This window comes from Adiantum capillus-veneris, chromosome 20 (assembly GCF_014529385.1).
Source record: "Adiantum capillus-veneris isolate H3 chromosome 20, ASM1452938v2, whole genome shotgun sequence".
NCBI lineage: Eukaryota > Viridiplantae > Streptophyta > Polypodiopsida > Polypodiales > Pteridaceae > Adiantum > Adiantum capillus-veneris.
This window is the reverse complement of record NC_140950.1, coordinates 61,004,876-61,022,519: the sequence shown is the minus strand read 5'-3', so window position 1 is coordinate 61,022,519 and position 17,644 is coordinate 61,004,876. Positions and strand designations below refer to the sequence as shown.

At 41.1% G+C, this 17,644-nt stretch overlaps 1 protein-coding gene across 1 annotated transcript; it reads right to left on the bottom strand.

Annotated features, from left to right (window-relative positions):
* Window positions 1–13,232: 13,232 nt before the first annotated feature.
* Window positions 13,233–17,004, bottom strand: LOC147432588 (uncharacterized). The gene is made up of 2 exons (XM_086492462.1): window positions 15,239–17,004; window positions 13,233–15,035 (listed from the first exon to the last, which is right to left on the bottom strand). The coding sequence occupies exons 1-2, from the start codon at window positions 16,705–16,707 to the stop codon at window positions 13,814–13,816; spliced, it is 2,691 nt and encodes an 896-aa protein (XP_086348588.1). The 5' UTR covers window positions 16,708–17,004; the 3' UTR covers window positions 13,233–13,813.
* Between the last annotated feature and the right edge of the window lie 640 nt (window positions 17,005–17,644).

The following is a 17,644-nucleotide window of genomic DNA, read 5'->3' as shown; positions in this document are numbered from 1 at the left end:
TTTACCGATTTAAGCAGCACACCAACAAACAACAGATTCACTAGTTTAAAGAATATCAATACAAATTTGTCAGTTTAAGCAGCACTAGTGCAGATTCACCGCTTTAGGCAGCACAATTGATTGGTATCGATTTGCCGGTTTAAGAAACACTGATTACAAAATCATGCTACAATGGTTGGCCATCATTGCCCCTAGTATGATTTTGTTACCCGAGTATATAATTGAAGTGATTTGGATCTGCATTTGGATTTGGTTTGTGATCATCTGATGTCGACAATGCTTATTGAATTGGTACTTGAAATTAATGAGGATTGATTATTGAAGGATGATTGTGACCAATGATATCCTAATCTATCAGTATATAATATAGAGGCTTTCTAATCACTAAGCAAAAAAAATCGAGCGAAGGCACATTCCGAGCAAGTTCGAGGGTAAATTTGCACAAGAGCAACAATTGTGAAAGAAAAAATAATTATCCCATGCATGTTACTTTTAGTACCACAAATTCGTGAACCGATGGACACAAAGTTAGATTTCATAATTATTCATAAAATTTATAAAATTGTATACTCAACACATAGCGCAATTCTAAGTAATCCTCTCCAAAATAGTCCACCAAAAATTTGGCATGTACATCTCCCAAAAAAGTCGACACATGAACTACATAACCTATGATGCTATTCGAGAACCTCCCAAAGCTTGGAACAACTCTACTTTTGTAAGTGTAGATTGATGCACAAACTCATGGGCAATGGAGTCCAAACCCAATATTCTAAAAAACACAAAGTAGATGTGCTTGCAAGGCATGTATGCAACACGTTTGCTATCACATCTTTGAAAATCCTCACACGAGCACCGAGGGAAGTCTACAAGTGTGACAGCATACGTAAGACCTTTCTCCACTGACCCAGTTGTACTAACATGAAACACATGTGATACATTGGGGACCACGATTACCTCCCTTACTAATTTGGCTGCCATTGTTCTTCCCTGTGCAATCCTATCTTGAAAATCTCTTGTAAGTTTTGATCTCCATCTAACAAGTTTTCCATCCCTATATTTTGGACAAAATGAACTCGGTGTGCTAACACATGTTCTAACATTGCGGCTGCACTTAGCATTTGCATGTGCTTCTTTTACCCATTGTTCAATAACATTTCAACTTCAGATGGTTGTAGATTAGTGCCCTCTGCCACAATCCAAGTCCCAAGTGCAGGTCCTAGAGGACCAACAATCAAGTCATCCACATTCCAGGTATGAGTGTTACTACTGTTGCACAACCATACAAACCCCTCGACAATGCCTCCCGAATTGGATCCTCTTGCAGGATATTTTCGCCTTCCCCAAAAGCTTGGTGCAGGAACTCCGTGTTTCACTGAAGGTTCCATTTCATTAATAAACCTCCCACATCTTGTACTATGATCTCCAAGAACACCGAAGCATGTCATTTTTCTCCCAGGCTCAGTATGCCTAATTGCCCACACAGTCCGAGACACTTTTTTCTCCAACCACATAAGAGGAGTTATGGAATCCTGGTTCTGCCTACGGAGCCCATTCGCCGTTGTGAATGTCACATACTCAGATCTGTGACTGTCATCTTCTAGTATTTCATTAGGGTCCTCCAATATTGGTCTAGATCTTCAAACACTCTTTTCCCTCATTGAATCTCTGTTTGTCTCAAGACTTGGGATGCGCATCTCCTACAAAGAAGAATGTGCTACGTCTATAAGCTTCTTACCTGACCCACCAGCAGCTTGCTGACTCATAAACCTTTCAGCCAAATCTGCCACCCCTGGTCCAGTGCATGTGTTAATCCCTTTAAGGTATGAATTGTACCTAACACTCTGCAACACAGCTAGAGCCATATCTGCACATGTTGCTTCATACAAACCAATACTAGACTTGTATCCAATAGCAGCACGCATGCTTGCATGTTTTGCCTCAGCAAGATTGGTTCTTGGCACAAAAGCACCTGCTACATCTTGACAAACAAATCTATCTCCCCAGTGAGGGACTCTTACATCCCACCAAGACAACCATGTCTCTAATGATAGAATCTCTGACTCAATGGCATGCCCAGCCCGCCAAAATTGTCTAAGCTCCTCTTTACAAACATTTGCAGCATTCTCTGTGGAGGCATGCATCCACTGTCGGCATTTAAGTTTGTGCTCTTCCTGGTAAGAGGGACGTATACACTTTGAAGTATGCCTAACCATACTTTTCTCCCAATGGAACACACATGATCTTTCGTTTTCAGGAATTTTCTTATTTGCACCGCCAAAGTAAACAGTACGAACAACAATCCAATTTGCATTAGCTTCATCTGCCATGAAACCTCTAAACTCTGGTTTCTCAAATCCCAGATCCATCACCACCTTGTTAAGAATTCTCCAAAACTCCATCTGTGCATGTTTATTTTCAATTGTAAATTCACATATTGCAAAAGTTAAAAGTTCTCGAACATAAGGATCATATACATGTGCTGACATAGTAGGCCATCCATCCACTCTATGCACATGGTTAAAGTGCACCCACATATCCTTCAAGTTACATCCGGGACACATACGATTCACCAAGTCCACCCCACTACCAGGACCCATTGTAAACATTTTGAAAACGTGAGGTTGTTGCTTGGCTCCTAACTGACTTGGAAATAGAACACTATGCAGGTATGGGTATCGGCTATTGCTCTTTAATTTCAATATGGACTCAAATCCCATTGAAGTGATACCTTTGGCTTTTTTGGCTGTTTCCAAACTCTGTTGTACACTACGCTTATTAGAGAGTGGAGTCACAGTGTCAAGAAACCTAGCAAATTCATCTTCGGCTAAGGGAGTATTCTTAGAGGAACTTAGGCCCATGAGCCTATCCATTACAATTTCTTCTGTGGTTACTCTCTCCAACTGTTTGGCTGTAGTCAAAGGATCTAAAGCCGCCCGTACAAGCAAAGCTCTGGAAATAACTTTGTCTGTAGCTCTCTTTTTCCCCTCAGCCATTGGATGCTTGTGATAACCAAGATGAATTGCACATCTAGTCACAATTTCCTTTTCAATTGGGATGCAGTAATAAATGACTGCAACAAAAGCATTTACATATTCTGGCATCTGATGACAACGGACACACAGAAGCTTGCCAAATTCAGCTCCAATTAATCCCCGTTGAGGTGCTCATGACAATCGTCCCTTCCACTGACTCTCATTTGGAAGTTTTGTTCTCAATTGATAACTACAATCAAGATTAACACATCACAAATGGCCACAACATCTACTAAAGCGCACAACACCTTTGAACAAATCACTACTGCATGTCACATATTCCACCCAGGAATGCCCATCAAAACGTTGTTCCATACCGTTCATACTTGAGCTTTCACCTTGTGGTGGCAGCTCAAAAGCAATATACCCATCATATTGACATGGGATCTCAGACACTTGCATAACATTCTGAACTTGACTCAAGGCCACTACAAGGTGTGTTTGTAATGGTAGGGTTCTAATGATGTCAATAACACTCGCACATGGACGCCCCAAGTCGGTACTTTTCTCTTTGATAACTATAGGTGAATTTTTTGAACCAACAACATTAGGAAATAAATCAGAGGTGGCAAGAATCTTGTAGAACTGTGAAACTTCGTGGTCAAGGGTGTAAATTGGCTCACCAACATTGTTCTCTCCACGTTGAAGATGACCATTATCTCCAGACAATGTTAGGGGACACAGAGAAAAATCTCCATTTGGGATATCAAAATGTTGTTTTAGAGTGTCAACCTTGATCTCTTGAAACCGACTGTCAAATAACAGAACAAGCTTTTGACCTCGTTGGGGTCCGTAGATTGTAATGTGCCTGCTCATTGCTAACAGAAGATATGTCTTGTAAGATACATATGTAAAGTATGTCACATAGGCCCAATAGATAGAATATATGTAGATTAAAGTAAGAAAAATACTCGCCACTATAAAAGGTATTATTTCAAATAATTTATAATGTCATAAATATTATAGGCGGCGTTTGTTTTTTATATGAGCACAAAAAAATTCTTTAATGATAATCATCTTTGGTAATAGAGTCGTTGGCAGTGTCTTCATGTCTCGACAAGGGCTAGAAAAAAACATAGGTCCTAACAGAATAAAATAAGGACACACTTGAAATTCCCCCTATTTTTTGTCAAATTTGAAGCTTATGCCAGTAATTACACAAACCTGTGAAAATTTCATGGTTTTCTTCAAGGCAAGCTCAAAATTCAACTCGGATTGTAGGATTTCAACCGGTTAAAATACACTGGACCCCGGTTTTCTTTTTAACATTCCAACTTTCGACTATATTGGTTCGCAGCCAACAATACGGGTCTTGTGAATAGGTCTATATAAAATATTTTCTTCTGGCGCGTGGAAATAAAGACAAAGTGATTATTGTGCTCGATAAAACTTATCAATCTTACTCGATCTTTTTTCAATCGAGGCAAGCTCATCATTGTATTGTGTATGGTCAGGTGGACGGATTGTCTTATTGTACACATCTTGTGTGAAACCTCCACAAAATTTTGTCTAAACCTAGCAAAGGCATACTTCGTTGGCGGTGCATCAGTGATGGCTACGCAGGGGTTATTGTGTGTGTGTGTGTGTGTGTGTGTGTGTGAGAGAGAGAGAGAGAGAGAGAGAGAGAGAGAGAGCCATTCTGTGAGAGTATAGAGTTTGCAATACTCTCAAAGCTCTGAGAGAGAGAGAGAGGCTGAACGTCAATTCGGAAATTTGCAGCCGTCCGCCGGTGTCCAAGGCAAGTATTCACATTCTCTACACAATCTAATTCCCTACTGCAAGCATTCCGTGCCGGCGCAAAAGGGTTGTAGCAATGATCCTGCAAATGTTGCTGTAGGTCTGGGGCAGGCAGAGGCCGTAACGATTCTGTAGACATTTTCCATTAATCTCATGCTTTTCCATTTTCCATTAATCTCCTGCGTAGCAGAGGCCGGAGGCTGGTTCTTGCTGCAACCATTCCGCGCCAGCCATTTTAACGAAGCTGGTTCTTGCTGCAACCAATCCGCGCTGCTGCGGAATGGTTACAGAAGGAAACCACAAGCTGGCCGATTTGCAACCTGCGCACGCTTTTCCATTAATCTCCTGCTTGTGGCTACTGCAGGGATCCACAAGCACTGTCCTGCACGCTTTCTTTTTGAAAATAATGGTATTAGCTAAATATTAAAGCCCTGCTTTAGCTTGAATATTGAAATATTATATGGTAAGGGTTGCATTTGAGAGAGATTCATGCAGTTAAGGCCGCAGGTGAGAGAGTCGTGCAGTTAAGAGCTGAAATGTGATGCAGTCCTAATCTATTAAGCTACTGCCGTCCGCGGCCTACCCAATACCACAAGCTTCACAACTGGTTCCCTACTGCAACCATTCCGCGCCGGCGCGGAATGGTTGCAACAACGAACCGGTTAGTGAATCTTATGGTCTGATGCAAGCTGTAGAGCAACAGGGGAAATGCATTGGAAGGTGTTTTTCATAAATTATTGATATATTGTTATGTGATGCAATACTCTATGTAATGCAGAGTTCAAGTAGGACTCAAGTCTTACCGCTTGCGTTCCTCCTCCTGACCACGGATCAGACCTCAGAATGCCGCCACGACGTCGGCCAACCAATTGCAGGTCGGATTTTTTCCTAATTTTTCCTTTAAAAAATCGTGCCAGAAAAAAAGGCCCCTCACTCGCCCTTGAAGCTGGATAGCTGTTGGAACTGTTTCGCGTCGGCGCGGAACAATTCTGCCCCTCACTCGCCCTTGAAGCTAGATAGCTGTCGGAATTGTTTCGCGTCGGTGCGGAACAGTTCCGACAGCTATCTAGCTTCAAGGGCGAGTGAGGGGCCTTTTTTTTGCATGATTTTTTTAATAAAAATTTACCAAAAATATATATCTAATTTGTGAGAATTCCCAAAATGAAAAATTCCATTGTATCTATTTTGGCTAGGTTATTCAAATATTGTCCAAAATTTGTCATGTAATTGGTCACACATATTTTGATAAATTTGAAGGGCATTTGTCATGTAATTGGTCACACATATTTCGATAAATTTGAAGGGAATTTTGGAAAAAATGACCTAATATTTGGGGTGCTTTGCAAGATTTTGAAATTAGAGGGATATTGGGTAAATTTTCCTGTTTTTTAAGTATAGCCAAAGTTCTCGACTATGTTTTTGTATGATTATACATTCTCTTTTGTTTGTCAAATATAGATATCTATTCTAGTGTTGACAGTTGATGTAAATGTCATAATTTTGCCAAAAAGCAGATTGTTATGAGCAATTGTTAATCAAATCCAGTTTATACTAATGGAAGTTGACATTCTTAAATTTGGTTATTTAATCTTGTTTGAAGGACATACACATGGTGTGTTTCTATGAAATTGAATGTGTTACGTAATCGAAAGCTTTGAATTGATTTAAGGTGTGCCTTCTCGGGTGACATTGTGGATTTAATAAGAAAATGGTCCTACTTTGAGAATGAAAATACCATTTCTTGGTTATACCTCAAACAAATAATAGTTCATTATGATTGTTTAGGTAAAAGTTATTTTGAAAGGGTTATTAATTATTTTATGTGAAAATATGTATGTAGTCCTCTAATGGAGAGATGTTCTTGTCGGAAGGGAAAAGGACCTATGACTATTGATCCGATTTGCAGTGATCAAGTGAGCTCTGTGGCAATCACAGAGGACTTTGATGACAATGATAATATTGGTGATGAGAGCGAAAGTACTGACATTGGCTTAGGGTCAATGAATGAAGTTGATGCTCAAACAGCTAGACAAGAGGCAGCTTTGGAATTGGTTCCATTTCATATTGCACCTGAGGTTTGCATCATCTGCTGATTTTGAAGATGATAGTCATTTGCATATGGATAGAGGAGAGGACATTCTCAAAACCACAAGGGTTTTTAGTTGTTTTGAGTGTCCACTAGTGCCTTTGTGTAGACTCATTCCATATGCTCGCGTCCGTGGCCTTAGATCGGACGTTTCTGGATTAAAAGCTGCATTTGCCAAAGAGGGTTACATAAAGGAAAAAGGTGCCTTTATTGTTTCACTGCAAACATGTCAAAAGGAACAAACATTGTTGACAGGTAATCATTATTATTTTCGAGTGATTTTGTGTATTGATTTTTTTTGTTTTTCTTTTAATTGTTTGACATTTTTTGGAGTCTTGTTTTTTTAAAAAAATAGCCGATATTGTTGACACTTGGGACCCTATTTGGAAAGACATAAATAAAGATTATGAAGAGGAGTTAGCTTTGCAGCCTCAACTAGAGTCACTGCGTGGTAGACTGTTCTATGTGTGGGAAGGAAATCACAGGGCAATAGCATGGCAAGCAGCAATTAGAGAAATGTTTTAGAATAGCAGAGAGAAGCATTGTAGGGTCTTGTGTACGATCATTGACCCTACAAAGGTTTCCGAAATAGCATTATTGACGAGCTTGCAATGCATGAATGTGTGAGTGCAACTATATTCTTGTTTGTAGATAAACTTTATATGTTTGAAGGTTAATCAACTTACTAATATTTTAATCAGTATGAACACCCATGCTCTAGTGTCATCTCATCTAGATACGAGATGAGTTGGTAAATTGTTCAAACATTTGCTCTGCGGATCATGAGGATTACCTTCATGCATTGCCGGAGAATGACCAAAAATTGATTGACACTATGCGGAAGAGAACCACAAAGGGAGAGGAGCCATGGCATCCTCTAACACGAAGATATCTAGCTAGACTTCTTTTTTATGTAAGTGTGCTTGCCATTGTATCTCTTTTTTGTATTCTTTAATGGAAGCCTTTTGTTTTGAAAAGAATTGGTTTATTTTGAAGGTTCAAATGTCGAAAGAACTACACACTAAGTTAGAAAGCAAGAAACAATTGCTTTCTAGCGAGGACTTGAAAAAAGAAGAGGTTAAGATCATGCTTGATCTTTATTATAAGTTTTCGGATCGTGTAGGAAAGGTATATAACCATTTCTTAGTGTTTTCTTTGATCTATGGTGAGAGGTGATTCAATTAACTAACATTCTTGTTCGGTAGATTCTCAACATTGTTGACCCAAGGTTAGGGAAGGATTGGTTTGATCGTGTGATGAGCCTTCAATGGGTGGAAGATAGTTGGGCTACTCTTGAGAAACTAAACTTGATTGCTCTACATGATGCTTCCATAGAAAATAAAATCTTCTGGGTGTCATTACTAGAGGCAAGCAAGATCATCCGTGCAGCTTATTGCATGGTCAAAGGAGACCACAAGTTTCGAGGGTGAGCTTCTGGATGAAAATAGTTTATCAAGAAATTGTTGATGTTGAGTTATTTGTTTGATTTTTTTTGCATGCTTTGGGTGAAAGGTGGCTAAAACGAGAGAGAGCTTTGTAGAGGATTTTAGATAAATCTAAGAAGCTTCTTGTAGACTATGTGGATGTGCCAGGAGGGATTGATATTCCTCCCTCATGCACCATGGATATGTACTACACCGAGATTGTGGTGCAGGGAAGGAAATTTTTGTTTCCTCTAGAGGTGGATTTGGAGAACAAAACAAAGGACGTAGAGTTGCAAGCCTTAAAGAGGATTGACTACTCTCGCATGGCTTCTCAGCGACTAGTTTATAGGTAGATAATGTTTTGACTATTTTTGTATCATAATATGGGCTTCAATTAATGTTGCATATGGCATCTTGTTTGAGATTATAATAATTCTTTGATGGTTTTTGTAGATACTTTGCTCACCTCTTGACCATGCATCACATTGCTGCAATACCTGTGCTTACACGTTCTTGGACTCACATTGAGAGCGGGGAGGGATGCATGTATCCACCGACCATGCATCAACTCTCGCAGTGGGAGCTTGAGCATTGTCCTTGGTGGATCGACATGGATAGAGTCCATGTCCTTGCTAGAGAGAGAGAGTTGCATAATGTGCAGTCTACAGGAGTCGCATCCAAAGATCTTCCACTACCCAAAGCCACAGATGTTGTTGCTCCATCTTCTCATCCTCTACCATCTCGTCAACCCTCTCAAACTTGTAAGTTAAAGTCATTATCTCTTTGCATATACCCTTAACTTCGATAGTTTGGAGATTTTTAATTATCTTGATACTTTTTTCTACACTGAAGCAACAAGCTTTCTGGAGAAGGCCCAAAAGGCATCTGCTACTGTAGACCATGTGATCGATGTGATTGATGAAATGTCCGGTATAATATTGTTTTTTTTTTTGGAGTCTTGTTGAAACTCAATTATATTTCTCATGTTTATATAGAATATGTTTTTGTTCTTGTAGAGAGTGGCGGCACACAGAGATTGCAATGTGCCCTTCAGTTTGTCTTTAAACCATTGCATTTTCATCATGTTGAGCAGTCTAGTTGCAGTGATACTAGGTGTGTTGCTTTGCTTGGTGACTATATTGCGATTGCTGGGGATTTTCGTAGCGGTGTGCAGTCTAGATCATGGATGCCTGTACACGAGCGTATGAGTAGAGCTCGATCTACATCGATCACATATAGGAGGAGTGGTAGATCAGTGTCATGGGTTGCAGACTTCATATTTATTGACTTGCCTTTTGGAGGCTATCTACATTCACCATCACGTCAACCTTCATGGGATATATGTACAGAGGATCATGTACGATCAGCTATTCATTTGAGTCATAGTACTTTGGCAGACTCAGGGTGGCTGCCTGTGATGGCGTCTCTTGTAGGTAAAAGAATCATTCTTAGATATTGATATTGTCATTAATACGTTCATTTTTAATCATTGATGGCTTTGTTCTTGTAGGAGACACAGTCTTTTGGGTTGAGAGATTTTGCAGGGCATCGGAGTTGATCATTCATCGACATGTGGTGGTTTTGCATCATGCACCTTACGGTTATTAGTGTCATCTGGCGAGCAACAAGAGGTGATCTTTCTATTTATAATTTCATGGTAAGCAAGTGTGAATGTGCAATTTTTAAAATTTATTTATTTATTCCTTGTAGTGCGACACTTCTATTATATTCTTGGTCCACAAGCCCGGACCACCTCCACCTCTTTACATTGCAGAGAGTGCTTCTTTGTTTCATGGTCTAGGAATGATTGCCATGGATAGCACTATGCATCACTATTTGCCAGATTCTGGTCGAGATCTTATGGACTCCGGATTGCCATGGAGAGGGTCTGCGCAGAAGACCTATACTTTTGTGGCATGTTTCATTGAGTTGTTGTGTCGTCCTAGGGGGTTATGTCTTGAGTTTGGATGTGGGACGGCTCCTATTTTGACAGGTTGTTTGGCCTCTGGTCGTGCATGTGCATCCCTAGATTTTGATGAGGCACTTGTTTCTACTTGCTTGCAGCCCTTGCTTCGACCAAGGAAGCGAGGGAGAGAGGACGCAACCACATCCATAGATGTGGTAGACGATGGAGACCGACCCGAACCATTTTGATGATTTGTGAGATTCCCACTCTCGGCTTAGCACAAGACATTCATAGTATTTCTTTTGTTTGTGTTATGGTAGCGGACATTTGTGGTTGATTATCTTTTTGTTGTCTTCCCTATCATTGTATGACTTATGGATAAACATTGCTATTACCTCTTGTAGGTTTTTGTGCTTATGATATTATAGGCCATTGTTGTTCTGTTGAATTGAAATTGTGTGTATTTAGTTTCATTGAAGTGCATTACCTGAATACATCGAGGCGGAGGCGAGACGTATGACATTGGACCCACGTTATGATGGTCGTCCAAAAGATAGGCATCGAAGAAGGCATCACTTCATAGATGACGAGTGTGCTTCAAGTCAATAATTTGTATGTAACTTTGAACAATGGTGTAATATGGCTTTGATTATTGATCCAGATAGGGGTTCAGTAATGCAGATAGGGTTTGGTAATGTTTTCTAAGCATCTCTAATAAGTATCAAAAATATTATTGTGTACCTACTTTTTCACTCATGTATGCAAGGATGGGTCCACAATGCGGTTTGTAATGTTTCTTTAATTAATAGGCCTCGAAGAAGGCATCGCTTCATAGATGATGAGTGTGCTTCAAGTTAATAATTTGTATGTAACTTTGAACAATGGTGTAATATGGCTTTGATTATTGATCCAGATAGGGGTTCAGTAATGTAGATAGGGGTTTGGTAATGTTTTCTCAGCATCTCTAATAAGTATCACATATATTATTGTGTACCTACTTTTTTCACTCATGTATGCAAGGATGGGTCCACAATGCGGTTTGTAATGTTTCTTTAATTAATAGGCCTCGAAGAAGGCATCGCTTCATAGATGATGAGTGTGCTTCAAGTTAATAATTTGTATGTAACGTTGAACAATGGTGTAATATGGCTTTGATTATTGATCCAGATAGGGGTTCAGTAATGTAGATAGGGGTTTGGTAATGTTTTCTTAGCATATCTAATAAGTATCACATATATTATTGTGTACCTACTTTTTTCTCTCATGTATGCAAGGATGGGTCCACAATGCGGTTTGTAATGTTTCTTTAATTATGTCTTTGCTATACTCTAGGCCCATCTCTATTCTCTTATTATCACTTATTGAGAGACTCGCTCGGTTTTTTTCTCGCTCGGGAAAACTTGCTCGCCAACTTGTAAGACTCTATAACATATACTGCTTATTCTCGTGGTATGAGACACTATAATATGCAGTATGTGGATGACGAAAGATATACATGAATTAATTTGTTTCAAAAGCTGAATTTTTATTTTGATATATGATATTTTTGACAAATAATTTAACCGTTGTTTTTTACAAACATGATCTGTAGATTAATAATGTAGCAACTAAGAACAATTGCTTTCTAACGGAGAGGTATGTAATGAAATGCTAAATATATAATACAAGTGACAAGTGGTAAATCAGGGATGGTCTGTGGGATATCCAACGTGATACCAAATTTATTAATATTGTATTATTAAATAGCTTTTTATGAGCTATCGTCACGTTATGCTCAGGTGGACAATTTGTAATTACTTTGAGTATTCAAAAAAATTTATAAGTAAATACGTGAAACAAAAAAGCTCACTTTTGCATGGGGGAGATTGCTGCACCTTGTGCCTTGTGTTCTTCTTCTTTTCGCTCACCTCTTCTCTCTCCGTTCCTGTATAGCACTCTGCTTTATGAGGTGCTCTTGCATGTGCTCTCATGCTCTATCTTGTCGTTTGTCTCTCTCGGATTAGTGTCGCTTTGGATCATGTGTGTATATGCATTGCCAAACATGCAGATTTGTTCGCTTTATCGTTTGTAGCATGCTATTTTATGTATCTAGCAAGAACACCGTGCTCCCATTTGTAGCCGCGACATTAGAAATCTCTCTCTCTCTCTCTCTCTCTCTCTCTCTCTCTCACACACACACACACACACACACAGGGTGGGAGGAGAGAGAGCTCTTACGCACACATATGCATGGGGAGAGAGAGAGAGATCTTTGGGTACAAGCCTTGAGATGAGAAGACATTAGGAGCGTAGACATTTGAGGTCTCTAGTTGCTCTTCTTCTTCATCTCTCTCTCTCTCTCTCTCTCTCTCTCTCTCTCTCTCTCTGTGTGTCTCTTTTCTACTCTCAACATCGCCAGCAAGCGATTGTGATGCATCACCTGTCTTTGTGTGTGTGTGTGCGCGCGCGCGCGCGCCCCCCTGTGTGTGTGTGGAGGGGTTAAAAATAAAGCTAGGCAGTGCCAACAAAAGCATCAGCACTGCAGCAAACCAAGAGAAAATGGAAAAGGCCGGGTGACTTCATGAACAACGATAGTGCACCATGCATGCTTGTTGTCCTCATAGGGCAATAGATAAATGTGACAAGGATGAACTGTTGCTTGCACATGCCCACTGAAGCTCAGCATTTCTCTCTCTCTCTCTCTCTCTCTCTCTCTCTCTCTCTCAATCCCATGAAAGCAGCTACTCTCCATGTGTGTGCATGGCGCTTGTGGGCACTCAATAGATAGCTGCAAAATGCACTTTCCAGGCATTCCTAAGTTGTAATATGTTCAATTTTTAGCTCCCACAGTGTGTGTGCAATAACTTTGTTCCCTTTTTTGTACACACATCATCCTATCATTGGATAGGCCTGCATGTATTCCAACCCTTTTGCAATTCTATCCTTTGTACCTTCCATCCCCTTCATTGTGGATGGATGTCGTCTGCACAATGCCATCCCTTTACACTTGTACCGCACTGGGAACAACAAACCCCATACAATGCAAGTTACTCACTAGCACATGATGCACTCTTTTATGTTTGCAGGCAAACAAGGTCCATTGGTCTACTCGTACAATAGCAATAGTTTGCATAAACTGCAATTGTGCAAAACTCGTCCACCGAGGGTACATAGTGTACATCAATGCAACAGAACAAATCTAGCCCGTTACAAGTTTGAAATACAAAGCAAAGGTGCACTACATGAGAAAATTAGATTGCTCTTTGTCAATGCACACATGTGCAACAAGCTGACACATTCAACTTGTGCAAAAGTCCTCCACCGTCGCATGCTGTCAGCTGGCTAATCAAAGTCATTCTTTTGGAGCAAGCTTACTTGGTATCTATGATACTCTTTGGTGACATTTAGCTTTTCCTCACAATGGAATCGACAGAAGCATCATCAAAAGCCACGTGAGGCAAAACGGATACGGGCACATCCTATGCCTGTTCCAGCTAAAAGCCTAACAAAATTGGCCAAAGTTAGATTGGTACTTGTCAGCAAAATGATATAAGGGTAGTGCGTCGCGGTGCCCTTGAGGATCATGCAAAGAGGGGCAACATGTTTTTCCACTACCCTAGGCACAACACTCGATCGAACATTGCTCTTAGAAGAGATCAAAATCATAAAGGGCTTTGTAGGCTGTCTGTCGATGCGTATTATGGCGAAGGATCTGATGATATGATGACATACTGGCTTGTCGTTTGCCCAATGAGCAAGGCATGTCAGGAGGCCGGGTGCACCTAATCAAAGCCCAATTCACACCCTTGAAAAAGGCATGTTGCTTTAACTCAGCTGCACCTTTTATACAACCCAGCCTTTTCCTCGGATCTTTCGCAAGCAGTGCTTGAATCAAGCTCCGGGCATTAACAAAATCATCATCATCATCATCACTTGATTCACGAGGAAACCGGAGTTGCTGCTTGATTATGTTGATAAGTGTCTGATCATTGCTTGCACCCTTGAATGGCGTCCTTCCAAAGAGAAGCTCATATAGAAAGATGCCCAAGGTCCACCAATCCACAGGGCTACCATGCCCATGCCCCGTTATAATCTCGGGGGCTAAGTACTCATGCGTTCCTACAAATGACATAGACCGTGCTTGTGTTGGCTCTGCGACAAGCTCCATGCAGTATACCATATTTTCTTCTTGACATCCTAAATCTGATTTGGAAGCTCTATCTATGCTGTTGGTGGTATCACTAGCCTTATTTCTGTGGTTTTCAGCATGTCTAGCGCTCATCCGTGCACCCCTTGCGGCTATATCATCTATTAACTTCTCTGTTGACATCGGCAATTCTGCATGGCATAGTGACTGAGGAGGCTTGAGAACAATTCCATCCCTAGGATTCGATGTGGAGCAACTAGCTTTGCTTAATTTGGAGCCTGCCATGCTCAAGCAAGCAAGGGCTGCTTGCTGTCCATGAGTATGTTGATCCTTCTTATTGGTAGTATTGGCAAGAGAAAGACATGAGACAATCGGATCAATACTGCAAGCCGCAGGCAGCCTACAGTTGATAGGATCGTGATTGACGAGCATCGTGGACATTCTCGATGATGACGAAATTGCCGACGATTGGCTGTGCGACCGAGTTAGTCTCCTCTTTGATGGTGATGATGATGATGATGATGCGAGCAATGAAGAGGATGACAAGAATGGGTGTTTCAGAAGCTGCGGCTTTACGTCACATTTAAGCGACAAATCAAAATCTGTGAGCATGATATGGCCATCCTGTCTCACCAAAACATTCTCTGGCTTCAGATCTCTGTAAACAATGCCAAGCATGTGAAGGTACTCGAGCGCAAGAAGAACTTCGGCCACATAGAATCTGCCCATGTCAGAAAGACTACTTTAGCAATTTATGTGTGTGTGTGTGTGTGTGTGTGTGTGTGTGTGTGTGTGTGTGTGTGTGTGTGTGAGAGAGAGAGAGAGAGAGAGAGAGAGAGAGAGAGAGAGAGAGAGAGAGAGAGTTCACTACATACAGAGTGCAGAGAGCATTTAGTGCTCAATTCATACAAAGTGAAATCTCACCTTGCTGCTACCATATCAAATCTCTTCCCGGGCTGTTTCTGTCGAAGGGCATAGAGATCACCACCAGGACAGAAATCCATGACCAAGCATGAGAAGTGATCCGAGTTGAAGTGCGCGTAAAGTGTGGGCAAAAAAGGATGATCCATAGCCTCCAAAATCTCCTTCTCCATGTGCATTCTCTGGAGCTTGTTGCGATGAGCGAGAGCATCCTTATCCATGACTTTGATTGCAAACAGATAGGACGCATCCGAAGGGGATGCAACTACCGTCTCTTTAAGGTGAGCAAGAAAGACACTGCCAATGTCGCCATGCCCAACTCGACAAATGAGCTTAAAATGGGCTATGGAGAGAGGGATACCTCCATTGCGAAGCTGCAAATTATGAATTGCTGCCCACGTTGCATCATGCGCCTTGTGAGGCTTAGCTTGTGAGAAGAAAGGAACAGATAAAGGTACTGAGGGTATACGCAATTCGCCACTGCTGCGCCTTGTGCTGTTACTACTGCTTGTATCTGTGGATGCACAAGATGTTGAGCTCCATCTCATGTTGTTGCTTGAGTTGTCACTAGCATATAAAAAACTCTCGCTACCAAAATTGTGCAACCCTGTTGCGGAGGAGCTTGCCTTTTTTGAATTTTCGCAATTAGCTTGCTCGCGCCCACCATTAGAGCTACTTGCAACATCATTAGCATTGATTTGTTGCAAAGCAATTGCCTTCCTGCCTTCCCCACAATTCTGAGCACATTTATGCATACCTAGACCGCCCTCTCCAGCATCTAGATACACATTGTGCAAGCCACTTTTCTTTTCCACTGTCATTGTAAGATTGCTCACCTCACAATTTACCTTGAGCTCGTCCCCAATGGCACTCAAAGCAACCAGATGGGTACTTGCAGAGCTCCTTGTACTGCTGCCGATCTCAGCTGCGCTGGCATGCTCGTTCCGAGACTTGCATTCTGCTGAATCTCCACCCCCGATGCCCATCTTACTGACTTGACCTCTGGAATGGAGCTTTGTAGCTTTGAAGCTGCTCCATTTTCTTCCGCTATTGCCTGCAAAGTCCCCATTTTTACCTACATTGCACTCACCACTAGTATTCTGCCTGTCGAGAGTTGGCTCATTGCCAACATGCAGAGAATCGCACTTCTTTTTGTCCACGAATTTGCTTGCAGAGATGCCCAATACAGAGTTTTGCGCTGTGCAATGCCTCCCTCCATTTGGGTACTCTAGTGCGGATCCCACAGAACTTTTATAGCCACGGCCGAAGTTTCCATGGAAGCTTAAGATTTTGCCCAGCAGGGTAGAATCTGCAGCAGCGCCTTTCCCATAATGAGCTCTTGAGAGCAACGAGCTTTTGATGAGTTTCAATCTATTGGGTTTGCAATGGGCAGATGGCACACAACCTCCCTGAATGCAAGTGGGCTGAGATCTGTGTTTCTTGTAATCAAACTCGGGAAAGGAGGCCACCATGGCAGCTTAAGTTCGCTGTAATCAAGGAGAGAAGACACTAACAAAGCTTCTAAATATGACTGTATATGCACACATTGGTTTGGGCTTCATGTGTGTAGAGCTTTGAAAATGCTGTAAGTGGACAAGCTCATCGTCTATTCTAGAACTGCTGTAGATACTCGGAAAGCCTACAAATTCTCCCTGCCTACAGGAAATTGTCAAAAAATGATGCAAGGAATACCACCTACCAATGCAAAGGTTTCCTCTGAGTGCCTTTCACCATTCTATTCCAAAGAGAGGAGAGTGACTAGCTGTAGAGTGAGGGTCCTACCTAAGGACCCCATACTTAATTCTCGACTCTTTCGGAATGAGTGCTTGGGCTTATTGTAACTTTGTATCGGCCATATTCCACGATTTGGGTGCTCTAATTGTGACTTTGTATCGGCCATGGTTCGGAGAAGCCACAATAGTAAAGCCATCGATCAAAATGTTTGAACAACCCTTTAAAAATCCCATAGTAATTGCTTATCCTAGATGTTTTTAAGCTGCAAAAAGTGTTTAAATGTGTCGTTATTTCACATTTTTGGTGCATATGTTGTCACATTAGGCTTTTCAAGAATCTTTTGTACATGTTATGAAGAAGGGCAAGTTTTAAGTAGCTCAAGTTTTTGTATGTCCAAATGTGCTTTTTGCTTGAAAGTAGTTCTTCTTGAAAACATTAAGCAGACATTTTGATTTGCTACCTGGGAAGAAAGCAAAGAAACTACATGCAAACCTTCTCTTAAGAGAGTTTAATGACTACAACAACGAGCGTGGCATCAAGTGCTAGCTCACTACTACTCATGCACCAAAACAAAATGGACTTGTTGAAATTTGCAAACTGGATTTGTGATGGACATGGCTTCTTGCATGCTTAAATCCAAAGGTATGGAAAACTCTCTTTAGGAAAAACGTCAAT

What these genes read in the sequence shown, in the direction of transcription:
- LOC147432588 (XM_086492462.1), bottom strand. Translation starts at nt 16,707, where the DNA reads ATGGTGGCCTCCTTTCCCGAGTTTGATTACAAGAAACACAGATCTCAG. An exon ending in TTTGATATGGTAGCAGCAAG is followed by an intron (nt 15,036 to 15,238) that starts GTGAGATTTCAC and finishes TGACATGGGCAG; the next exon opens with ATTCTATGTGGCCGAAGTTC.